This window comes from Solea solea, chromosome 16 (assembly GCF_958295425.1).
Source record: "Solea solea chromosome 16, fSolSol10.1, whole genome shotgun sequence".
Taxonomy (NCBI): Eukaryota; Metazoa; Chordata; class Actinopteri; order Pleuronectiformes; family Soleidae; genus Solea; species Solea solea.
Genome location: NC_081149.1, coordinates 15,326,334 through 15,343,643, shown reverse-complemented (window position 1 = coordinate 15,343,643; position 17,310 = coordinate 15,326,334). Strand labels below are relative to the sequence as shown.

The following is a 17,310-nucleotide window of genomic DNA, read 5'->3' as shown; positions in this document are numbered from 1 at the left end:
TACTTAATATTGCAAGCATATAATCACTCCAGTACAATCAGAAAATACTGTTTTTAAACACTGCCATGGAGAAAGGTAAAAGTCTACTCAAAAAAGGTCATTGTGTAGAAAAAAAAAAAAAAACAACATAAAATGCCAGACGCATCAGTTGTACATTCAATTCATGGATATATTGTGATACTGTGCTAAATTGTAATTAAATTCATCAGGACTGAGTATTAATAAATATTTGATTTCATATACATTACATGTCCTATGACACAAACACATTTTAAAGCTTCTCTCTGTCTAATAACGGGTTTTGTGTACACACACGCACACGCGCTTGCTTGACTATGGTCGTGAAGACACTTGCCAATCGTTTGAAAATGTTTCCCGACAACCACAGACAGACATGTATACACACTCTGTGGGCTAAGCAGGTCAAGAGAGACAGAGGGGAAATTGAGGAGCGCAGGATGTGTGAGAAATACAAAGAAAACATTTTACCCCTCTGTGTGATTCATGTTTGGTTATCTTTTTAATATTGGACTGAAGATCCTGGTATTTTCCTCCCCTTAAAATGAGGAAGATTTCTTGGCAACAACCACACACACATACACAGACACACACACCTCATGTGGGAGGCAGAGGAACACCTGCATGTGACACCTCCGACTCAACCTTCTGTTTTGGTTTCCCAGCATGTTTGCCTCGTTCCCTGGAGGCTGCGGGAATGAGGGCATTGGTTGTCTCACAAATGTCACATTAACATGGCTGAAACACTGGATGGGGTTCACAGGAGAAACGAATGTCATGGCAACAATGATCTGGAATGAGCTCCTTGGGCTGTAGCCCGAATTTGCTTTTATGATCTGATTTTCCCTAATGATCGCAGCACTGATCATTACAAAGTAGTGATTAGCATGAAAGCACTTCTTTTGCTGCCTTTACACTAAATGAAATGAAATTGACGGGTGACTGGTCAAGGAGCCAAGTGATTACTGGTTATAGACATGTTGGTAGTTCATCTCCATCAAATAATACTCAACATCCAGCTGCTTAACACACACACACACACACACACACACACCACCCCCACCTCGGCCTCCCCCAATAACATGGATCAATTTTCTGATATGAAGTCAAAGAGCAAACCTTATGTGCAAACAACCTCAAGATAATCACTTAATGTAAAACAAAGAGGGAACTTAGGTGAAATCCACTTTGAGCAAAGTTTATTTGTCATAAAATGCGAGGAATAAGGGACAAGTGGGATTTTATGGGCAAAAGAGGGTGTAGAGCATTTGGCTCCAACCAGTGCGCCCTCATTCATTTAGCAGTCCTGAAGAAAATCAATTTGTGTGCAACAATGGAATGGGAATTGAGAGTGGAATTGTAGCCTGAGTGCCAACTGAACAGAGAGGAGAGGGAGCCTGGGAGAATCTGGTTAATCATTGATTGGAAAAATATCACATAAACCAGCAGCTGGAATTTGTGCAAATTCAGCACTTATCGTGATTAATGTAGCTCTTACTGAAAATGGTAGGAAAATAAATATTTTTACATAATTTGTCTATTAGTATGAATCTCGGTTAATTTCATATTTAATATAATGTTATAGACCATCGCACACACTTAAGTTAACATCTACCTAACTTGTAAGTTAAATACCAAACACTTGCTGAATTAAGAGTCAAATATAACTATAGTTTTATAATATTAATATGATTTTCTCATCCATCACTAATGTGGCTTTCTGTTTTCCATTGCTTTCATTCAAATTATTGCAGCTTTTGCTCAAAAAATGTACTTATGGGGGCTAAATATTAAGAACATAGGTCTCAAACGTTTGGCTGGTGGGCCAAATGAAGCCCCAAAATCAATTCCAATGTAGCCCGTGAAATATCTTTATGAATATCAAGGCCAATGTTCTGGCCCCCAGAACATTGGCCCCTGATTCAGAGACTAAATATTATGTCATATATAATCCATCTGAATCCACGGTGCACTACTGGTTAAATACTATATTTATTCAATTTTGGTTAAATGATGTTGAACAGACAATGGCTGAAATGAGGCACTAAGTCAGATATGGGAGGTGCAGACATTTCCTTAAGTGTCTCAAATGTCTGAGAGTCAAACTAAAGTTGGATTATGAATTGCACAGAAACAGACAGACATTCATCAGATTCAATGCTGTGTGCGTGCTGTGTGTGAATTTTACATGTATATTAATATCCATTACATTTAAGCCATTACCAGATATGCACACACTCATTAGGCCTATCATCTCTCTGTATTGTCCCAATATAACGGTATAACAGTTCTCTCCCTGCACATTTACATTAAGACGACTGCAACAGGTCAGAATAAAAGTGTCCATGAACATTTTTCCAGTGATTCTACTGCAAAAAACCTGGACATTTGATGGCATAAGCATGCCTTGCAGCCGGGTAGTGGAGTGGTTGGAGTGAGATCATCTGGGCGTACGTCATGTAGCATCAGTCTTAAAGGAGAGGTGTACACCTCTGGACCTCTGGTGAAACAAATAGTCTGCAGAATGGATGTGGATTGATTTGAATGTTCTCTGTCATACTCTGTCAATACAGTACAATGTGTGTGTTAGCGTGTTGTTCAATTTTTGCTTGGTTGAGATGCCAAACAGTGAGAGCGCTGAGACAGAGCTGATGCATGCCACTGTTTTGTTGTTACATGGTACTGGACAGCCGTCAGCCGTGCAGCAGGAGAAAAGGTAGAGCTGAGTTTGTGCCTCTGTTGCCCTGAGACCAAACACACTGTTGTATCATGGTACAGAAAGTCTTGGAAAGGAGAAACAAAGCTGAAGTGAGCAGAATTCTCTGCCCTCTCCATCTCTCTCGTGCTCCTCAGTCTCAGACAGCTAAAGGGTTGGACAGATGCTGATTTACATTCATCATATTCAACAAGGTAATGGCTAACAGTAAGTCATCATAGACCATCAATAGTCAATAGAGGACTATCTACTAACAGCAAAAAATTCCTCTTCCTAATATTGGAAATATGATTACTACATTAATGACCTTGGAGACACAATGGCACCCAAGACATATTTAGTCTTTTATGAAGCTACATTAACAGTCAAGTTTACCATTAATAAATATTTTACAAACAATAAGCAAAGCACCTACTCATCCTACAACAATCTGTGAGCTTGGATGTGGGATGACTTGGTCTTTCTTAGTGAGTCTCGTCTGTAGGTAGCCTGCCCTGCTAAGATATGATCATCAAACACATGAATTAACGTCAGTCAGGGCTGTTTAATGAAAGCCCCATTTATCATGCCTTTGAGTCTCCTCTGCATATTAAACTGGAATTGACAGCGCTGATGTACATTACTTGAGAGACAGTCAGTTATACAGGCAGTGGACACACTGTCGTTGGCTCTGCCTGAGTGACTCACCCCATCAGGTGAGGTGTTTAATGCCCGGACTCTGACTGGATCTTTGCTGTGTGGAAATGACTCCCCATGGAACGAAGACGCAGCTGTTCAAGTCACTTCACCGTTTGGCAGCCGTGTCCATAAAGGAACCAATGTCACCAACCATTTGATGCTTCACCGAGGTTTCATCTAGTTTATACCATAGCACTGTTAGAAATGGTGGCACATAAAGTCAGTGATGGATGACGGTGATAACCTTTTTTTATCAGTCACTCACTCGAGCAGCACTCAGTCACGCACCATATCTTTGTTTTTTGCTTGTCGGAAACAATCAGTTTATTGGACATGAAAGGCCTCCCAAGCACACGTCGGCTGCTTGCTTTTCCACCTTGCTAGCCTGTCACTTTGTTATGAGAGCTAGCTAATGTCACACCTTTGTTCTCTCTGGGCTTGTTGACATTTGAGAGCCTCAAAGAGTCTCATGTGGGCAAAGCTGATCACCACAGAGACAAATCCCAAAATATGTTTTCCCAGGATTGAGGGTGGGGGCCGCTGCTGGTGGCTAAATACTCAAGAGGAGATACAGATAGGCTTTCCGTTTTTGTCATACTGGTACACAAACATCTTGATGCAGTGAGAGTTGGCTGGTGAAATCCAGGGACTGCTTGTGATGGAGAAGTTGTGGCTGGCGTAGAACGGCGTTGGCTGCTTTCGGCAGTGGACCAGCGCTCTCAACACGTTAGCTGCCATGCCCCTGAAACGCTTGCTGATGAAACAGTAGAGGAAAAAGTTGACACCAGTGTTGAGCAGCGCTAGCATGTTTGCCAGATCCGTGAGCATGTGCAGCAGTCGACCAGCATCTTGTGTGGCTGGAGGAGGGGAGTAGAAATGGTAGAGGATCATGAGGGTGCGTGGCGCCCACAGAACAGCAAAGATGGACGTTATAGCGAGGAGAATGGCGGTGGTTTTGCCAGTAGAGTAACCACGGAGGCGGAAACAGCTGCGGCGTTTGCGGAGCTTGCGCACAATGACAGCATTAAGGGAGAAGAAGACGGTGCAAGGAAGGAGGTAGACGGTAGCGCAGTGGGCCCACACGAGAACATGTTGGGCCACCGTTCTGTTGCTCTCTCCTCCTCCTGCTCCACCACCATCGCTGCCCATTCCTGGTAGGCTGTGCCATAGCTCAGGCCACCAGTAATAAGGAGCTGCAGACAGCAGACACCCAATATAAACTGCAAATATCACCCTTCGTGTGCGAGCTGGGTAGGAAACTGTGTGGTAGCGCAGCGGGTGGCAAACAGCGATGTAACGGTCAATGGTCAAAGGCACGGTGATCCAGATGGAGGTGTGAATGGAGGAGAACTCCAGGACCTGCACTGCATTGTTTAATGACGGAGGCAGCGGCACAACCAAAATGAAGTCCTCCAATATGAAGTCGACAAAAACAATCAGGAGTAGGACTAGAATGTCAGCGGCTGCCAGAGCCAGCAGATAGTTGTAGGAGGACTTCTGACGACGCAGCACCAGCTGGGACAGGATAACCACTGTCAGGATGTTTGCTGAGGGGAGGAGGGGTGGTAAAGAAGGAAGCATGAAAATGATTGAGTAGGTAGATGGAGGAAATAGAATAATGATGGAAGAAGAGAAAGAGGAGAGTAAAGTTATGGGCACAGGTTAGGGCAGGGGAGGAAACAGAGAAATTGAGTTAGTGGACAGGCAACTGAAAGGGGGCAAACATTCATCCAGATAGCAACAAACAAGAAAGCAATCCATAAAGGGTTGGAAGTATTAGTGATGCAGTGGACAAGACACATGCTCTAGGCCAGTGGTCTGCAACCTCTAGTATCAGAAGAGCCATTTTTGACATGTCTCCACCGAAATATAATTAATCTGGAGCCGCAAATCCTATTTGACCCATAAAATGTATAAAGTATTATCTATAAACATGATAACTAAAGTTTGTTGCATTTGTAAGATTTAAGAACCACAGAAAAGAAAATTATTTACATTTCATAGCTCTTGACAAAGGGAAACACTGTTGACATGTGTAGGCCTGCTTTAAAATAAAACACAGAACTATGTTCTTCATCTAATTGTTGGGAATGGCTGTGGTGGTTTTTAAATATTGTATTTGATGTAGACATAGGATGTGACGCCTGTTTTTAGTTGACAAATATTAAAACACCATTGATCTCTAAATAAAAGGTTTTCACTGTGAAAGACAAACATTTAAATGCAAATAATTGTTTATTTATTTAGAGGCTTCAGGGAGCCACTGGAGAGCAGCTGAAGAGCCACATGCAGCCCTAGAGCCGCAGGTTACAGACCTGCTCTAGGCAATAACACAAACATGAAACAATAAATACACACAAAAATTTGAGATTATTTCAGTTATTTCAGCTACAACAGCACCACAACTAGTAACCATGTTGTAAAGGCACCAAAGAAGAACTCTTTGCCCCTGTACCATCCTTTTCGGCCCACTTTATGCAAAAATTGATCCGTTATCATTATTTGATATACTCCAGCTATTACAACCCAGTAATCCCTCCCCTGTTTATTGCCATTTTCCCATTTCCCATTTCCCTTTCATCTACACCGGCTGTGTAATTCCAGCAGCACCTGCCTCTGCCTTTGGCCACCTTGTTATCTATAATAAAGAGCAAAGCCACAACAAACACAGGGGAGCATCATGCAGCATCACCGCCTTGGCAATCTGCTGAGTTCACTAATGCCTCTCACTGAGCCCGCTGGTAATTTACTTCCTAAAACGCACAAGGACAACCCCATCTCTCCCTGTCTGCCTCTCTTTTTTTATTTATTTTTTTTTACAATTTTTACTCCTTATCCCCAACATGTGCTGTCACATTGTATCTTCTAAGCTGACAAATACGATTTTTCTCTTGCCTCCTTTATGTTCTTAGACTCAGCAGGTAAATAGTTCAGGAGGGAATGGCTATTCTGTTGTTTTTATGTGGACAGGAACCTGGACACAAAGGCTGGTTGTGATTGATCCATACTGCTGCTTCTACCAAAGCACTACTGCTGTGTGTCAGCATTAGTGTCACAGCATTCACTCCCTCACGTGGAACTGCAACAACAATTGAACTGAACAATGTCATCACATGTCTTCTGCTCCCTACAGTCCCCACTGTCCCCAGAGTTTGCACATCATGTGCAGGATTCAACTTGTCCCTAAGGTCCCTAGCGACGTGTGCGTCTCCAAGGATATATCGACAATACATTTACTACACTACAGCTCCACACTACAGCCATACTGACACACATGAAAACATACATCATGTGACCATTCGGGTACACTGGGCAGGATCGGAAAAGCCGATTCTTGCCTCTGAGTTTGTTTCAGTTAATGTGAGCAACTGTGACATTAATTCCAAAGGTCTAACAAGAGTTGTCAAACTAAAACTGAGTTGAAAAATTTAACTTTTTTTGCATCGTGTGGCAATGCTTATGGCTTTGACAAAAATAAAGTAAAAGCATAATTTTATATTACAGTACTATAATAACATGGGAATAGTATTAAGGTAATGCTATGTTATTTTTAGTGGAATTTTCAGCTTGGCGATGGAAATTGTAATGGTGTGATAATAAGGAGATAATACATCAGTACGACAGTCAGACAGACAGACAATTTCCAAATTATTATCCAGGTATTAACCTTGGTCATGAAAATTACTGTAGGCTACCTTCAAATTAAAATGTCTCGTGATTCATCTTCCCTAATGTCTCACACTTGATTATTATAGAAATATGATGGGATTACCATATCATTACTTACCAATTACAACACACTGTTGTCATATTGCTTATGTAAAGTGTTGCCAAAAGACACACAAAGCTGCATTTATACTTTTTATATCACAATGCCACAACAAAAGGGATAATTATTAATGTATTGATCAACTTCATTTTAATATCACCCAACAGTCGCATCAGTAATGTGTCTGAAGTGACATGCAGTGAAAGCCATAAATAAACCACACACTGAGGTCAGGGCCAAGACTGACTTTCAGTGTTCAAAATAGTAATGAGTGTATGTTTTTTTCGCTAGTGACTCTTTGCAAATTGCAATTAAAAACAGAAGATCAGATTCCCATGGTTGCTGCTTGAAGATCAACACAATATGTTTCCTATTTGACTGTATCTTTATTATCCTAACTGTCAATCACACATGAAATATGCACAACGTATCATGTTGAATAGTGTGTCCTTAACATGCTAACCAGATGTATTTTGTGGAAATTGCTGGTGCGGCATGAAGTCGAGTCCAATCTGTTCAGATGCATCTGACACTGAGACGTCAATGCTCTGAGCAGCTGTCACTGTCCATGTAGTGTGTCCATGCATGCGTGTGTGTGTGTGTGTGTGTGGCCATGTCCACTTCTGTAGTAATAGATCAGGGATTGGATTAAGTATGGCAGCTTGGAGTCTGGGGCAGCACACTTCACAGTCTCAGCCACTGTCAGCTGATTACAAATTACAAAGCCGGCTCCAGATAATGACTAAAGATGTCCTTGCCAGACTGGAGGGTGTGCAACAGAAGACACAGAACCATGTGCACACATGTCTGCACACATGCACAAGTGCACCTAAACATATACACACACAAAGATCGTTATTGATGCACCAATTCATTACCATACAGTCTATCAATAACCATAAATGCCATGTCAATACCATTTACAAGACCCCACAAGCCAATAGATAGATGTTTGTGTAGGGGTTACACCACACCAACCTCTGCACAGTTGAATTGCTTTTGTGTTGCATCTTGATTAACTGTGTTGTTGATTCCGTAGTTTCAGTTATTGTCGTACAATTTCTGACTCTTTCTTATTCTTTTTATTTATGTGGACACAACCTGTTTACTTAAAGGTAGGGTGGGGGAATATTTACGGCGCATTGTTAACTGTATTGCTCAAAATCCTCTTCACACCCCGATTGTAAACAAATGAATTAATGCACTGTTGCAAAAATGTAAAACACCATCCAATCATACTGAACGGCCCGAGCAAATGAATTGGATCGTGATGCATCAATGAATCTGGAAATTGAAAAGAAACACACTTGATCATCAACAAATTCAGATTAAAAACGGTTTAAAACTGAATTACTTGGATTAAAAAAGTGTTGCTCGATCCAAAATGAACTGCATACTTTAATATCACAAATCTGATATAATCATTTATGCTGATGATAGTATCTTTTGATTGTGGATAGATATTATCTTGGAAAAGGGTATTTTGAGAGTTCATAAATGAAGTAAGAGAATTATAAAAATCACTATACTTTAATACTTGTCTGTCCATATGGTTAACTGATGTTTCCAGTGTTTGCTCATCTGCTGCATTACTTATTTTCACTATTATGGCGACTTCTTGTTTGGGCTCATTTTAACACCCTTTGGTCATACCGACTCAGTTTGTGCAATTTCCTCTCACAGCTGCAAGTGTGTCAACTGTATGCAGCCTTCACCTCTCGCTTTACAGCAGCTTTATCCAAGAGATGAGATGCTATCATTCTGAAAAGTTCCCCGCTGAGCTGAGGAGCTCACAAATTTCCAAATGTAGAGCTGATACAAACACCTTAAATCCACCACCCTCGTTTATTGTACCTCTGCCCATCGATTCTCTCACTTTTTTCTCTTAATTGCTAAAAACAGTGGAGTGACATGAAATAGGAACAGTATGGTATTAACTGCCGCTGGCTTGGTATTATTCTGTTTGGGCTCCCCCCCGTGAGACGGGGCCTGCACAGACAAACAAAAGAGATCTGTGGCGAGCTTGGCATTTCCATTAAGCTCTTTCTGGCTTGACCAGGTTGCCCATTCATTTCAAGTGACTCCTGCTCTTTGCGTTGTCTCTGGGGCTGAGGGTAGGGGTGGAGGTGGGAGGGCTGGGCTCGGATGGATGTGCTCAGCATTCTGCAGGTATGAGGCGGCGCATGCTGGGCTTGTCACAGTGGGGACGGGCGAGTTGGGGAGATGCAAGCGCAGAGATGAGACAGGAAGAGGGCACCGAGAGGGGCAGCTGTGCTTGCAAACTGCACTCCTGGACACACAGCAATTCACAGACACGTGCCCCTTTTTTTCTTTTTCTCATTGCACGGAAAAATAAAGTGTCCCCTGTTGCGAGGGAGCTATAGGACATATACACTATAATGAGTTGCTGTGTGCTTTTGTCTGTCTGCTTGTCCACATTTGCTTTTGTTTGTGTGACGTGTTCACACGTGGGTGACTCCTTATATGAATGCAATTGTGTCTCTGGCTCCTCCTCAACGCCATTGTTAAAGGGGAGAAGAGAAGGCACAGTGAACTCCCTGAGGTGTATAACGAGGCTGACTCATCCTCCCACCAAAGGGACACGTTCAGATGGATTGCCAACAAACGACACTGCGCCGCTTAACCCCTCAAAATTAGTGGCAAATTATTAGATGCTGCCACCTCCCGCACTCACTAAGTCATTAAGCCTCCTCATGGGACCCATGCAGGAGCACTGGCAGAGAAACAATACCAACAATATAATGATGAAAAGAAAAGATATCTATAAAACGAAAAGCTAGTGTTGCTTTTTGTCATTTAAAGGAAATTGAGGATAGGCTTTGACAGCTTATCTGGAGACTAATAAGACAAGAGGCGAAGAGTGGGATAAGAAAAAAAGATGGGAGAAGGAAAAAAAGAGTGGTCTGAGAAAAGGTCACTGATAGTTAAAAAAGGATAGCAGGTGATGGGGAGTGAATGGAGGGGAAGATTAAAAGGAAAGACAGAGAGGGAGCTGAGGAGAATGGTGTGTGTGTGTGTGTGTGTGCAGGGGGTATCAAAGCTTGCTTCAAAGGTCACAGACACTTTGTTCCTGATGACAACCATTTCCTTTTTGTTTTCTTTAAGTGTCAGGCCCAACATAAAGCAGGACAAGTCCTTTAATTCAGCCCAACACAAACCAGGGGGCACCATCGAGATAAACTTTATTATCATTATTCTTCTTATTATTATTATTATACTCGCATGTTCAAAAGGAAGAAAAAAACATGAAACAAAATCCCCTTTATCATGATTAGTACACTGACGTTTGGGCTTGAGATGTGGGTAAAGGCTGGAGGGGCTCGTAACACGTAAAAATTCACTAAAGTATTGTCTTTATTGCATCTTTATTGCAAAGAAGAAAAACAAATGAGCCAAAGAGAGGAAATGGTAAGAATGGAATGCATATTAAGAGAAGGATATTGATGCTACTGCAGTGCTACACTGCTTGCTTCCCTGTCGAGCCGTTCATTTTACGGGCAGACCACAGTGAGTCACTGTTGTGGTGTAGATGACTGCCTCCACATGTTTATCGTCTATGACCAGTGCCAACAATTAGGTTACTGTTGGATCTCTACGAAATAGCTTCTGTGGGGTTACGGCTTTGAAACCACATGAAAGATAAAAGTTAATTAGAACGATAAGGAACACATTTGCAGAATTAAATGGTGAAGATGGTGAGGAAAAGGATGATAATCAAAACAAATTTCACATCACAGCCTCCTCAGATTGATTTATGCACTCACCTGCCATTTTATTAAGTACATGTTAATAACACCGACCTCTTGTTAATGTAAATGTCTAATCAGCCACTTGTGTCAGCAACGACCATGTAGACACGGTCAAGACAACCTGTTGAAGGTTGAAACCGAAGACATTTGTTGATTTAAATGATTTCGAGCGTGGCTTGGTTGTCGGTTGCTGGTGTGAGTATTTCAGAAACTACTGATCTGCTGCGATTTCCACAGACAACCATCTCTTGGGTTTACACAGAACTGCCTGCATGTCAAACTTTGAAGCAGATGGGCATTCACAGCTTTCCTTTCAGGGCAGTGACAACATCTAGTTAAGAGCTATAGCTGCCACTGCCCCTACAACATCCCTGATTTATTGCATCCCTCCTCTCTTGCCTCCCCTGTCCCCGGGCGCCCTCACTGACTTGTCCCCCATGACAAACGTGTTCACAATGTCTTGCCCTCCCTCCTTTTCCTCTCCACAACTGAAGGCTGGAGACAAACCAGAAAAAATTCTCTCTGTTTGATATACTATATTTTTTCGTCTCCATGTTCATGTCTCAGTATAAAAGCTCTAATCACATCCTCTTCTCATCCAGTTCACACCTCCTCAAATCATTTAAGTCATTTAAGTGTCCATTCACAAGCCTCTATGTCGTCACATCAGTGGTTCAACTAAAAATCAAGAGACTCTTGGCCTATATTGCAACATGGAGTCGTGTGAATGGTTAACACTGAGCATCCCTGACCTTTATGCCTTGGCTGGGTAAATGGAAATAGGAGGAAATGTTTTTCAATGTGTCAGTCTCATTGTTCGCAGACTGTCAAACAGCAACACAAACTGAGATGATGTCTTAAAGAAGTCACAACAACACACTTGTTTGTGTGTGCAAGTGGAGGATGGACGTGCCAACACAAAACACAACTCATGCTGTTTCCAACAAACCCAATTCTGCAGAGAGTAAGTTTGGGTGATTTCTGTTGTTGGTGATGTTGTTTTTCAGCCTCTGTTTGGACTCTTTATGGCATTGACCAAACAGGAAGTGCTACAAAAATGACAGGTCTCTGTTGCCGTGTGTATACTCACCCTTCAGAATTACATACAAAGACGTGTGTTTTGAGCTCAGACCCCCATTAATATTTGTCTTTTCTTTCCAAAAACCACCACAAATCAAAACCGTTTTAAAACACTCTTGTAAAGCAAGAGAGAGAGAAAAGAAGAATTGTATGAGAGTATGAGTTAAACTGCTCATTGTTATGGTTAAAAAAACAAACTATTTAGTAAGCTATGGCAACACATATGGTCTTCATTGAAAGAAACAGGGCCAGCTCAAGCCTTCATGGGGCCCTGAGCAAAATGTGATTTTGGGGGCTCTTTATCAACACCAATAATAAAGTAATAAAGCAGTAAATGACATGATGCTTGTCTCTGTTCTTACCCTTGTATTGGCTTTAATCTTACACGGTAAATAAAATAAATAAATCCCAGAAGAATGGTCATGATCGATTTTCACTTTGTAAATAAAGAATAAACAATAATAAATAATCACATTATATTATCATTAAATATTTTAGTAAAACAGCACCACATTTAGTCACATTAAATAAAATAAACAAATAACATGCACGCTAAGTATCATAATTTATTGCCTTATATTAAAACTTATACATTATTCGCTGATGAGAACGTTGCATACAAGAGATGTGATAACATCGCTTATAAAATATTCAATAAAACTGTTTATAAAATGAGTTGAATTCTTCCACTGCTGTTCAGTTGTGTTATTCTCGCTGTCCCTGCGCCACATTAAAGTTTTTTAATACGGAGTAGTTATTTGACAGCACATTAGAACATTACAAAGCAGTTGTGCTGATACTGTAATGATGTTTCATGGACACATTGCGAGAGAGCGATGATTGATTCAAGCGCCTTACTTGGCCCTGTATATTTAGAAAGCTAGCTTCATCCATTTATATCACACAGACTCAATCATCAGCTCTACAGCAGTAAAGTGCTTTAAATTATACTGTACAGCAAAAAGAGCTGACCTCACTTCTGTAATCCTGGTGTATCAGGGCCTGTGGCAAAGAGCCCACTCCTTCATAGTGCTGTTTGCTATGCGAGCACAGGTCTGTTCTCTCTTTATCAATGTGTGTTGAGTAAAGAGAGAGAAAGAGAGTTAGCGATTAATTAAAAATGTGGCAATTCGTCTCAGCTCTGTCGCCTGTAGCTCCCCCACTCTGGGCTCAGAGGTGCTACTTCACTGGCTCTGCTCTTATTACTCTCTTTCTGCTCTGGTCGTCCTCTCCGTCTTCTACTTCTTCTTCTTCTTCTTCTTCTCCTCCTCCTGTCTCTACCTTCAGTTCATCATCTCCAGAGGTCACACAGTAATCCATTCCCACCACTTGACTTCCGTAATCCCTTTGCTCATCATCACCTTCCCACATCCCTGCTTTTTCACCCTCAAGTCTGTGCTTGTGATACTTCATGTGACCCCTCTCGCCTCTCTCGCCTGCAGCCTTAACGTCAAAAGGTCTGTGAAAAGAGCCTGCTGCTGCTAACTAATACAACACTTGCTGCCGATATCAGCCTCTGATGAGTGTTTAATATGTGTGGGTCTGCAGCTCACACTGCTACTACACTCACAGGGGCCGCACAAATGAAACATTCATGATTCGGCGGGCGAGAGGAACGAGCTGTGTCAAAATGACTGAATAAGTCGAAACTCGGCGCTGCACTCACTGCGGCCATTAAATCAGACAACTATTGCAAGATCGCATTACACTGGTGACTGTTAGTCCACGATTAAACATGCAGCCTCGATCACAATCGCGAGGACGACTGCAGCAGGATCTCCCGAAACTCTGGGGAAGCTTTAAGCGACAGCAGAGAGAATTGCTTGTGTAAGACTTGACTTGCCGTCCAGCAGAAAATAAATAGGTGAGAATTGATCAGAAGGAGAGACTTTTGCTTTCACAAAGACAGCAAATCTTTGAAGCAGCTGCAGTCTTGGCATACAGAAGCTTTCCACTTGGCACTGCAGATGTGTTAAACAGCTCAGAATGTTCTACTCACATCTTTGTTCTGGGCTAAAGAAGAGGTGTTTTTTTCTTGTGTAATAGGAATGATCGAACGCAATGTGCCACAACTTTAGTTTTGCAATAAATTACACTTTTTAATCAAGGGTTCAATTGCATCCTTTTTTTGTTATTATTATTTTCATTTTAGTGGTGGGCCAGAATCTCTGATGACACATCACACAACACTTTTCCTCTTTTATCTGGCTTTTTAGGTTTTCTCTGTGTCTTTGTCTTTTTTTTTTTTTTTTTCAACACACAAACTTAGAGTGAACATGCACCACTTTGCCTCCCTGTGTGAGACTAGGTCAGCGCTGATAGATCACACAGGAAGATGAGGCAGTAAATGGGGCTGACAGTGACTTAACAGTCGGGACACAGCAAGGAAGCATAATTATTGCAGGTCATTAACACACACACACACAAACGCACACTCACGCACAGATAGATTAACCAAAAGATGCACGTCGTTCGTCCTCAAACATGTGTCTAAAGAGACGGGTGTACAAAAAGACAGACACGAGTACAGACAAATACGCGCAAAGAACAAACGCATGCACAAGCGGTGCCACAAGGTCAGGATGGCAAATCAACAGCGTGTGAGCCAAGTGTGGCGTTCAGGAGCAGATGTGGAAGACACACATTCGCTCAAACCTGCAGACAAGTGCACGACAAATCTAGATGCAAAGCACAAACTCCTGCATGCCTCTAATGCAGACTTCAATCAGACATATGAGCACATTAACACCACCAATATAACACGTGCCTACGGGTATTATTAGATTCACGCAAAGCACATCTCTTACCCGGCAGGCCGAGACAGAGCAGGACACTGTAGTAGATGACAGGCAGTGGTCCGAGAGGGCATCCCTGGGCAACCTCAGGGGGATACTGCCCCTGGCTCCAGGTGCTCCCGTTTGGGGAAAAAACAGGGAAGATGTGGCTGTGCTCCATGGTCTCGTCCTCTTCCTCAGCTGAGCTCAGTGTCAAAAAGACCGGCCAAGCGTGCAAACTGTCTGGTAGCCGCTATGGGTGCTCTGTCCTTGGGCGCCAATCAGCACGAGTGTGTGTACAGGTTCATTTGTGTGAGACAGCAAGGTTGACTGTCTGAGAAAGAGGAGGGAAAGGGGGAGAGATGGATGAGAGAGTGTGAAGGGAGAGGGAGACAACAGACGGTGGAGATGTGTGAGAGATGATGTGTGTTAGTAGGTGATGAAATGAAAGGAGACGAGAGGAGCAGAGAGGTGAGAGTGAAGGTGGAAGTGGAGAGGGGAGGATGCAGCCTGAGTCTGTGTGTGTGTGTGAGCGAGGGGGGAATGAGAGGGAGTCGAGAGCGCAGCAGGGGAAGGAGGGAAGAGGAGGAGGAGGAGAGAGGGAGGGAAATAAGGAACGTAGATGGAGAGCAAGGGCACTGTAGAGAACAGAAGCTGAGGGAGAGACGGAGACTAAGAGTGGAGGCGACATGGAGGGGAGAGAGAGAGAGAGAGGGGTGAACACAGGAGAATGATAAAACTGATGGCGGGGCAGATGTGACAGATGAGAAAAGATAAATGGACTGTTAGGCTGTCTGTGAAAAAGGACAGTGCATTTGCCCTTGTCATTTTGTTTTCGGTTGTCAATGTCCCCCGTCTTTATTTTCTAACTAAGCAATGAGTATGTGGATCCAAACATTTCAAGCATACTGGTGGGGGTTGGGATTTGGTCTAATTTGTCATGCAGTGTGAACTGTCTGAATCTGCAGCTAAGATGTGTTAATGAGCGCAGGACTGACAGTGGAAAGTGTTGTGTTTTCATTTCAAAAAATTCTCACAGCATTCATGACATGAAGGCCACAGTTGAATTCATTATTCACCTTATGGGTTCAACGGTTTGTTTTTGTGATTCATCTTTTATTTGTTTGACCAAACAGAAGCTCGTAGACCATAGTGAGCATAAGGTGTACACAAGGTTGTTTTGTTTACAAGTTTATTCCCCAAAATCATTCTTTTGGCAACGCTTCTTACTACTGAAAACATTCGATTTCTAAAGAAAAGGAGAAACCATAGCAACTGTGCATTTCATATACTGCAGCCAATACATGTTCTCTCTTTCAGAAATGCTGAGCTTATACATTGTGCATAAAGAAAATGCAATTGTGATGTATTTGCACTTCACCTCAGTTATGTACATTATAGCTTACGCCATATAATGTATTCCACTACATTTCAATGAAATGTTGCACTGTTACCCTAATTTATGGCGACGGTTACTACACGCAGTACAAGATAGATGGATGCACTGTTAGTAAACCACCAATATTTTATAGAAATGTTGTCAATAACTGAAGAATAATATATTTCATATACCCTCAAAGGAGTCATTACCTTGTACATTTGGCTTGTGAAACTTTGCTTGAGGAAGAGTCTGAATATAAATGTAACATAAATAAAGACAAGATAAACATATCTTTATAAAGATAAAGAGATTTTTCATTTAAATGAAGAGTAGTTTTACATTGTGGGGTCAGTAATGTGAGTATTACTCAGTATGTTGTAATGATCCTCCCTGGCGTTTTAGGGAATTTTCACATGTGCAGAAAGCAGACGTCACTAAAACTCTGACATGAGTACAGTGACACATCATGTCCATCTGTGACTCTTAGGCACAACCAGGGCCATGGAAACCCCTCCACAGATCTGAGCAGGCAAACAAAACCACACTATGCTCTGCTGAGGTTGGTCAGGCTAAACTTTATAGTCAACAATGTGGAAAATTGTCTTTGGCTCCTCATTAAAACAAGACTTTTTTATTTTATTATGTTTTTTTTTAAAGACTGGTATTAACCACTCTGGACATCAAGTGTCCATAAAAGTACACCACATGTGCACTCAGCCAGATTATCTCAAGAATGTTGTGGCTCGCTTTAAAACATTGAGGCGACTGTCTTTGTAGGTACTTTAATAGAATTATGAGGGGGTGACTTGCATTTGGTAGTGAGCACTCGCTTGACACCACCAGGTACTGCAGACACTACAGGTAGGTCATGTGTCTGTGGCCAGAATCTGGGGGCAGATGAGCTTAGTCTGACGTAAAGTAAGAGGCAGAGGCAACGAAAAAAAAAAGTCATGAGTCACCAAGCTTGAGGACGGAGCATGAGCATCCTGGTCAGAGCTTCAATTACAGAGTCTCAAGTCTCCTTTTCTCATCAGACAGCAGGGCAGGGTATGAAAAGAAGAATTGATTAGAAGACCATACAATAATGGCTGACCTGCACCTGTAGAACACCACTTGAATCCGTT

At 42.1% G+C, this 17,310-nt stretch overlaps 1 protein-coding gene across 1 annotated transcript; it reads right to left on the bottom strand.

The window, feature by feature from the left end:
- Nucleotides 1-276: 276 nt before the first annotated feature.
- On the bottom strand, nt 277-15,385 carry gpr139 (G protein-coupled receptor 139). The gene is made up of 2 exons (XM_058654671.1): nt 14,839-15,385; nt 277-4,959 (listed from the first exon to the last, which is right to left on the bottom strand). The coding sequence occupies exons 1-2, from the start codon at nt 14,984-14,986 to the stop codon at nt 3,971-3,973; spliced, it is 1,137 nt and encodes a 378-aa protein (XP_058510654.1). The 5' UTR covers nt 14,987-15,385; the 3' UTR covers nt 277-3,970.
- Nucleotides 15,386-17,310: the final 1,925 nt, after the last annotated feature.

Bases quoted from the DNA above. Each gene is read 5' to 3' on its own strand.
- gpr139 (XM_058654671.1), bottom strand. From the start codon at position 14,986: ATGGAGCACAGCCACATCTTCCCTGTTTTTTCCCCAAACGGGAGCACC. The intron at 4,960-14,838 runs GTAAGAGATGTG...TCCTCCCCTCAG, and splicing joins GCTCTGTCTCGGCCTGCCGG to CAAACATCCTGACAGTGGTT.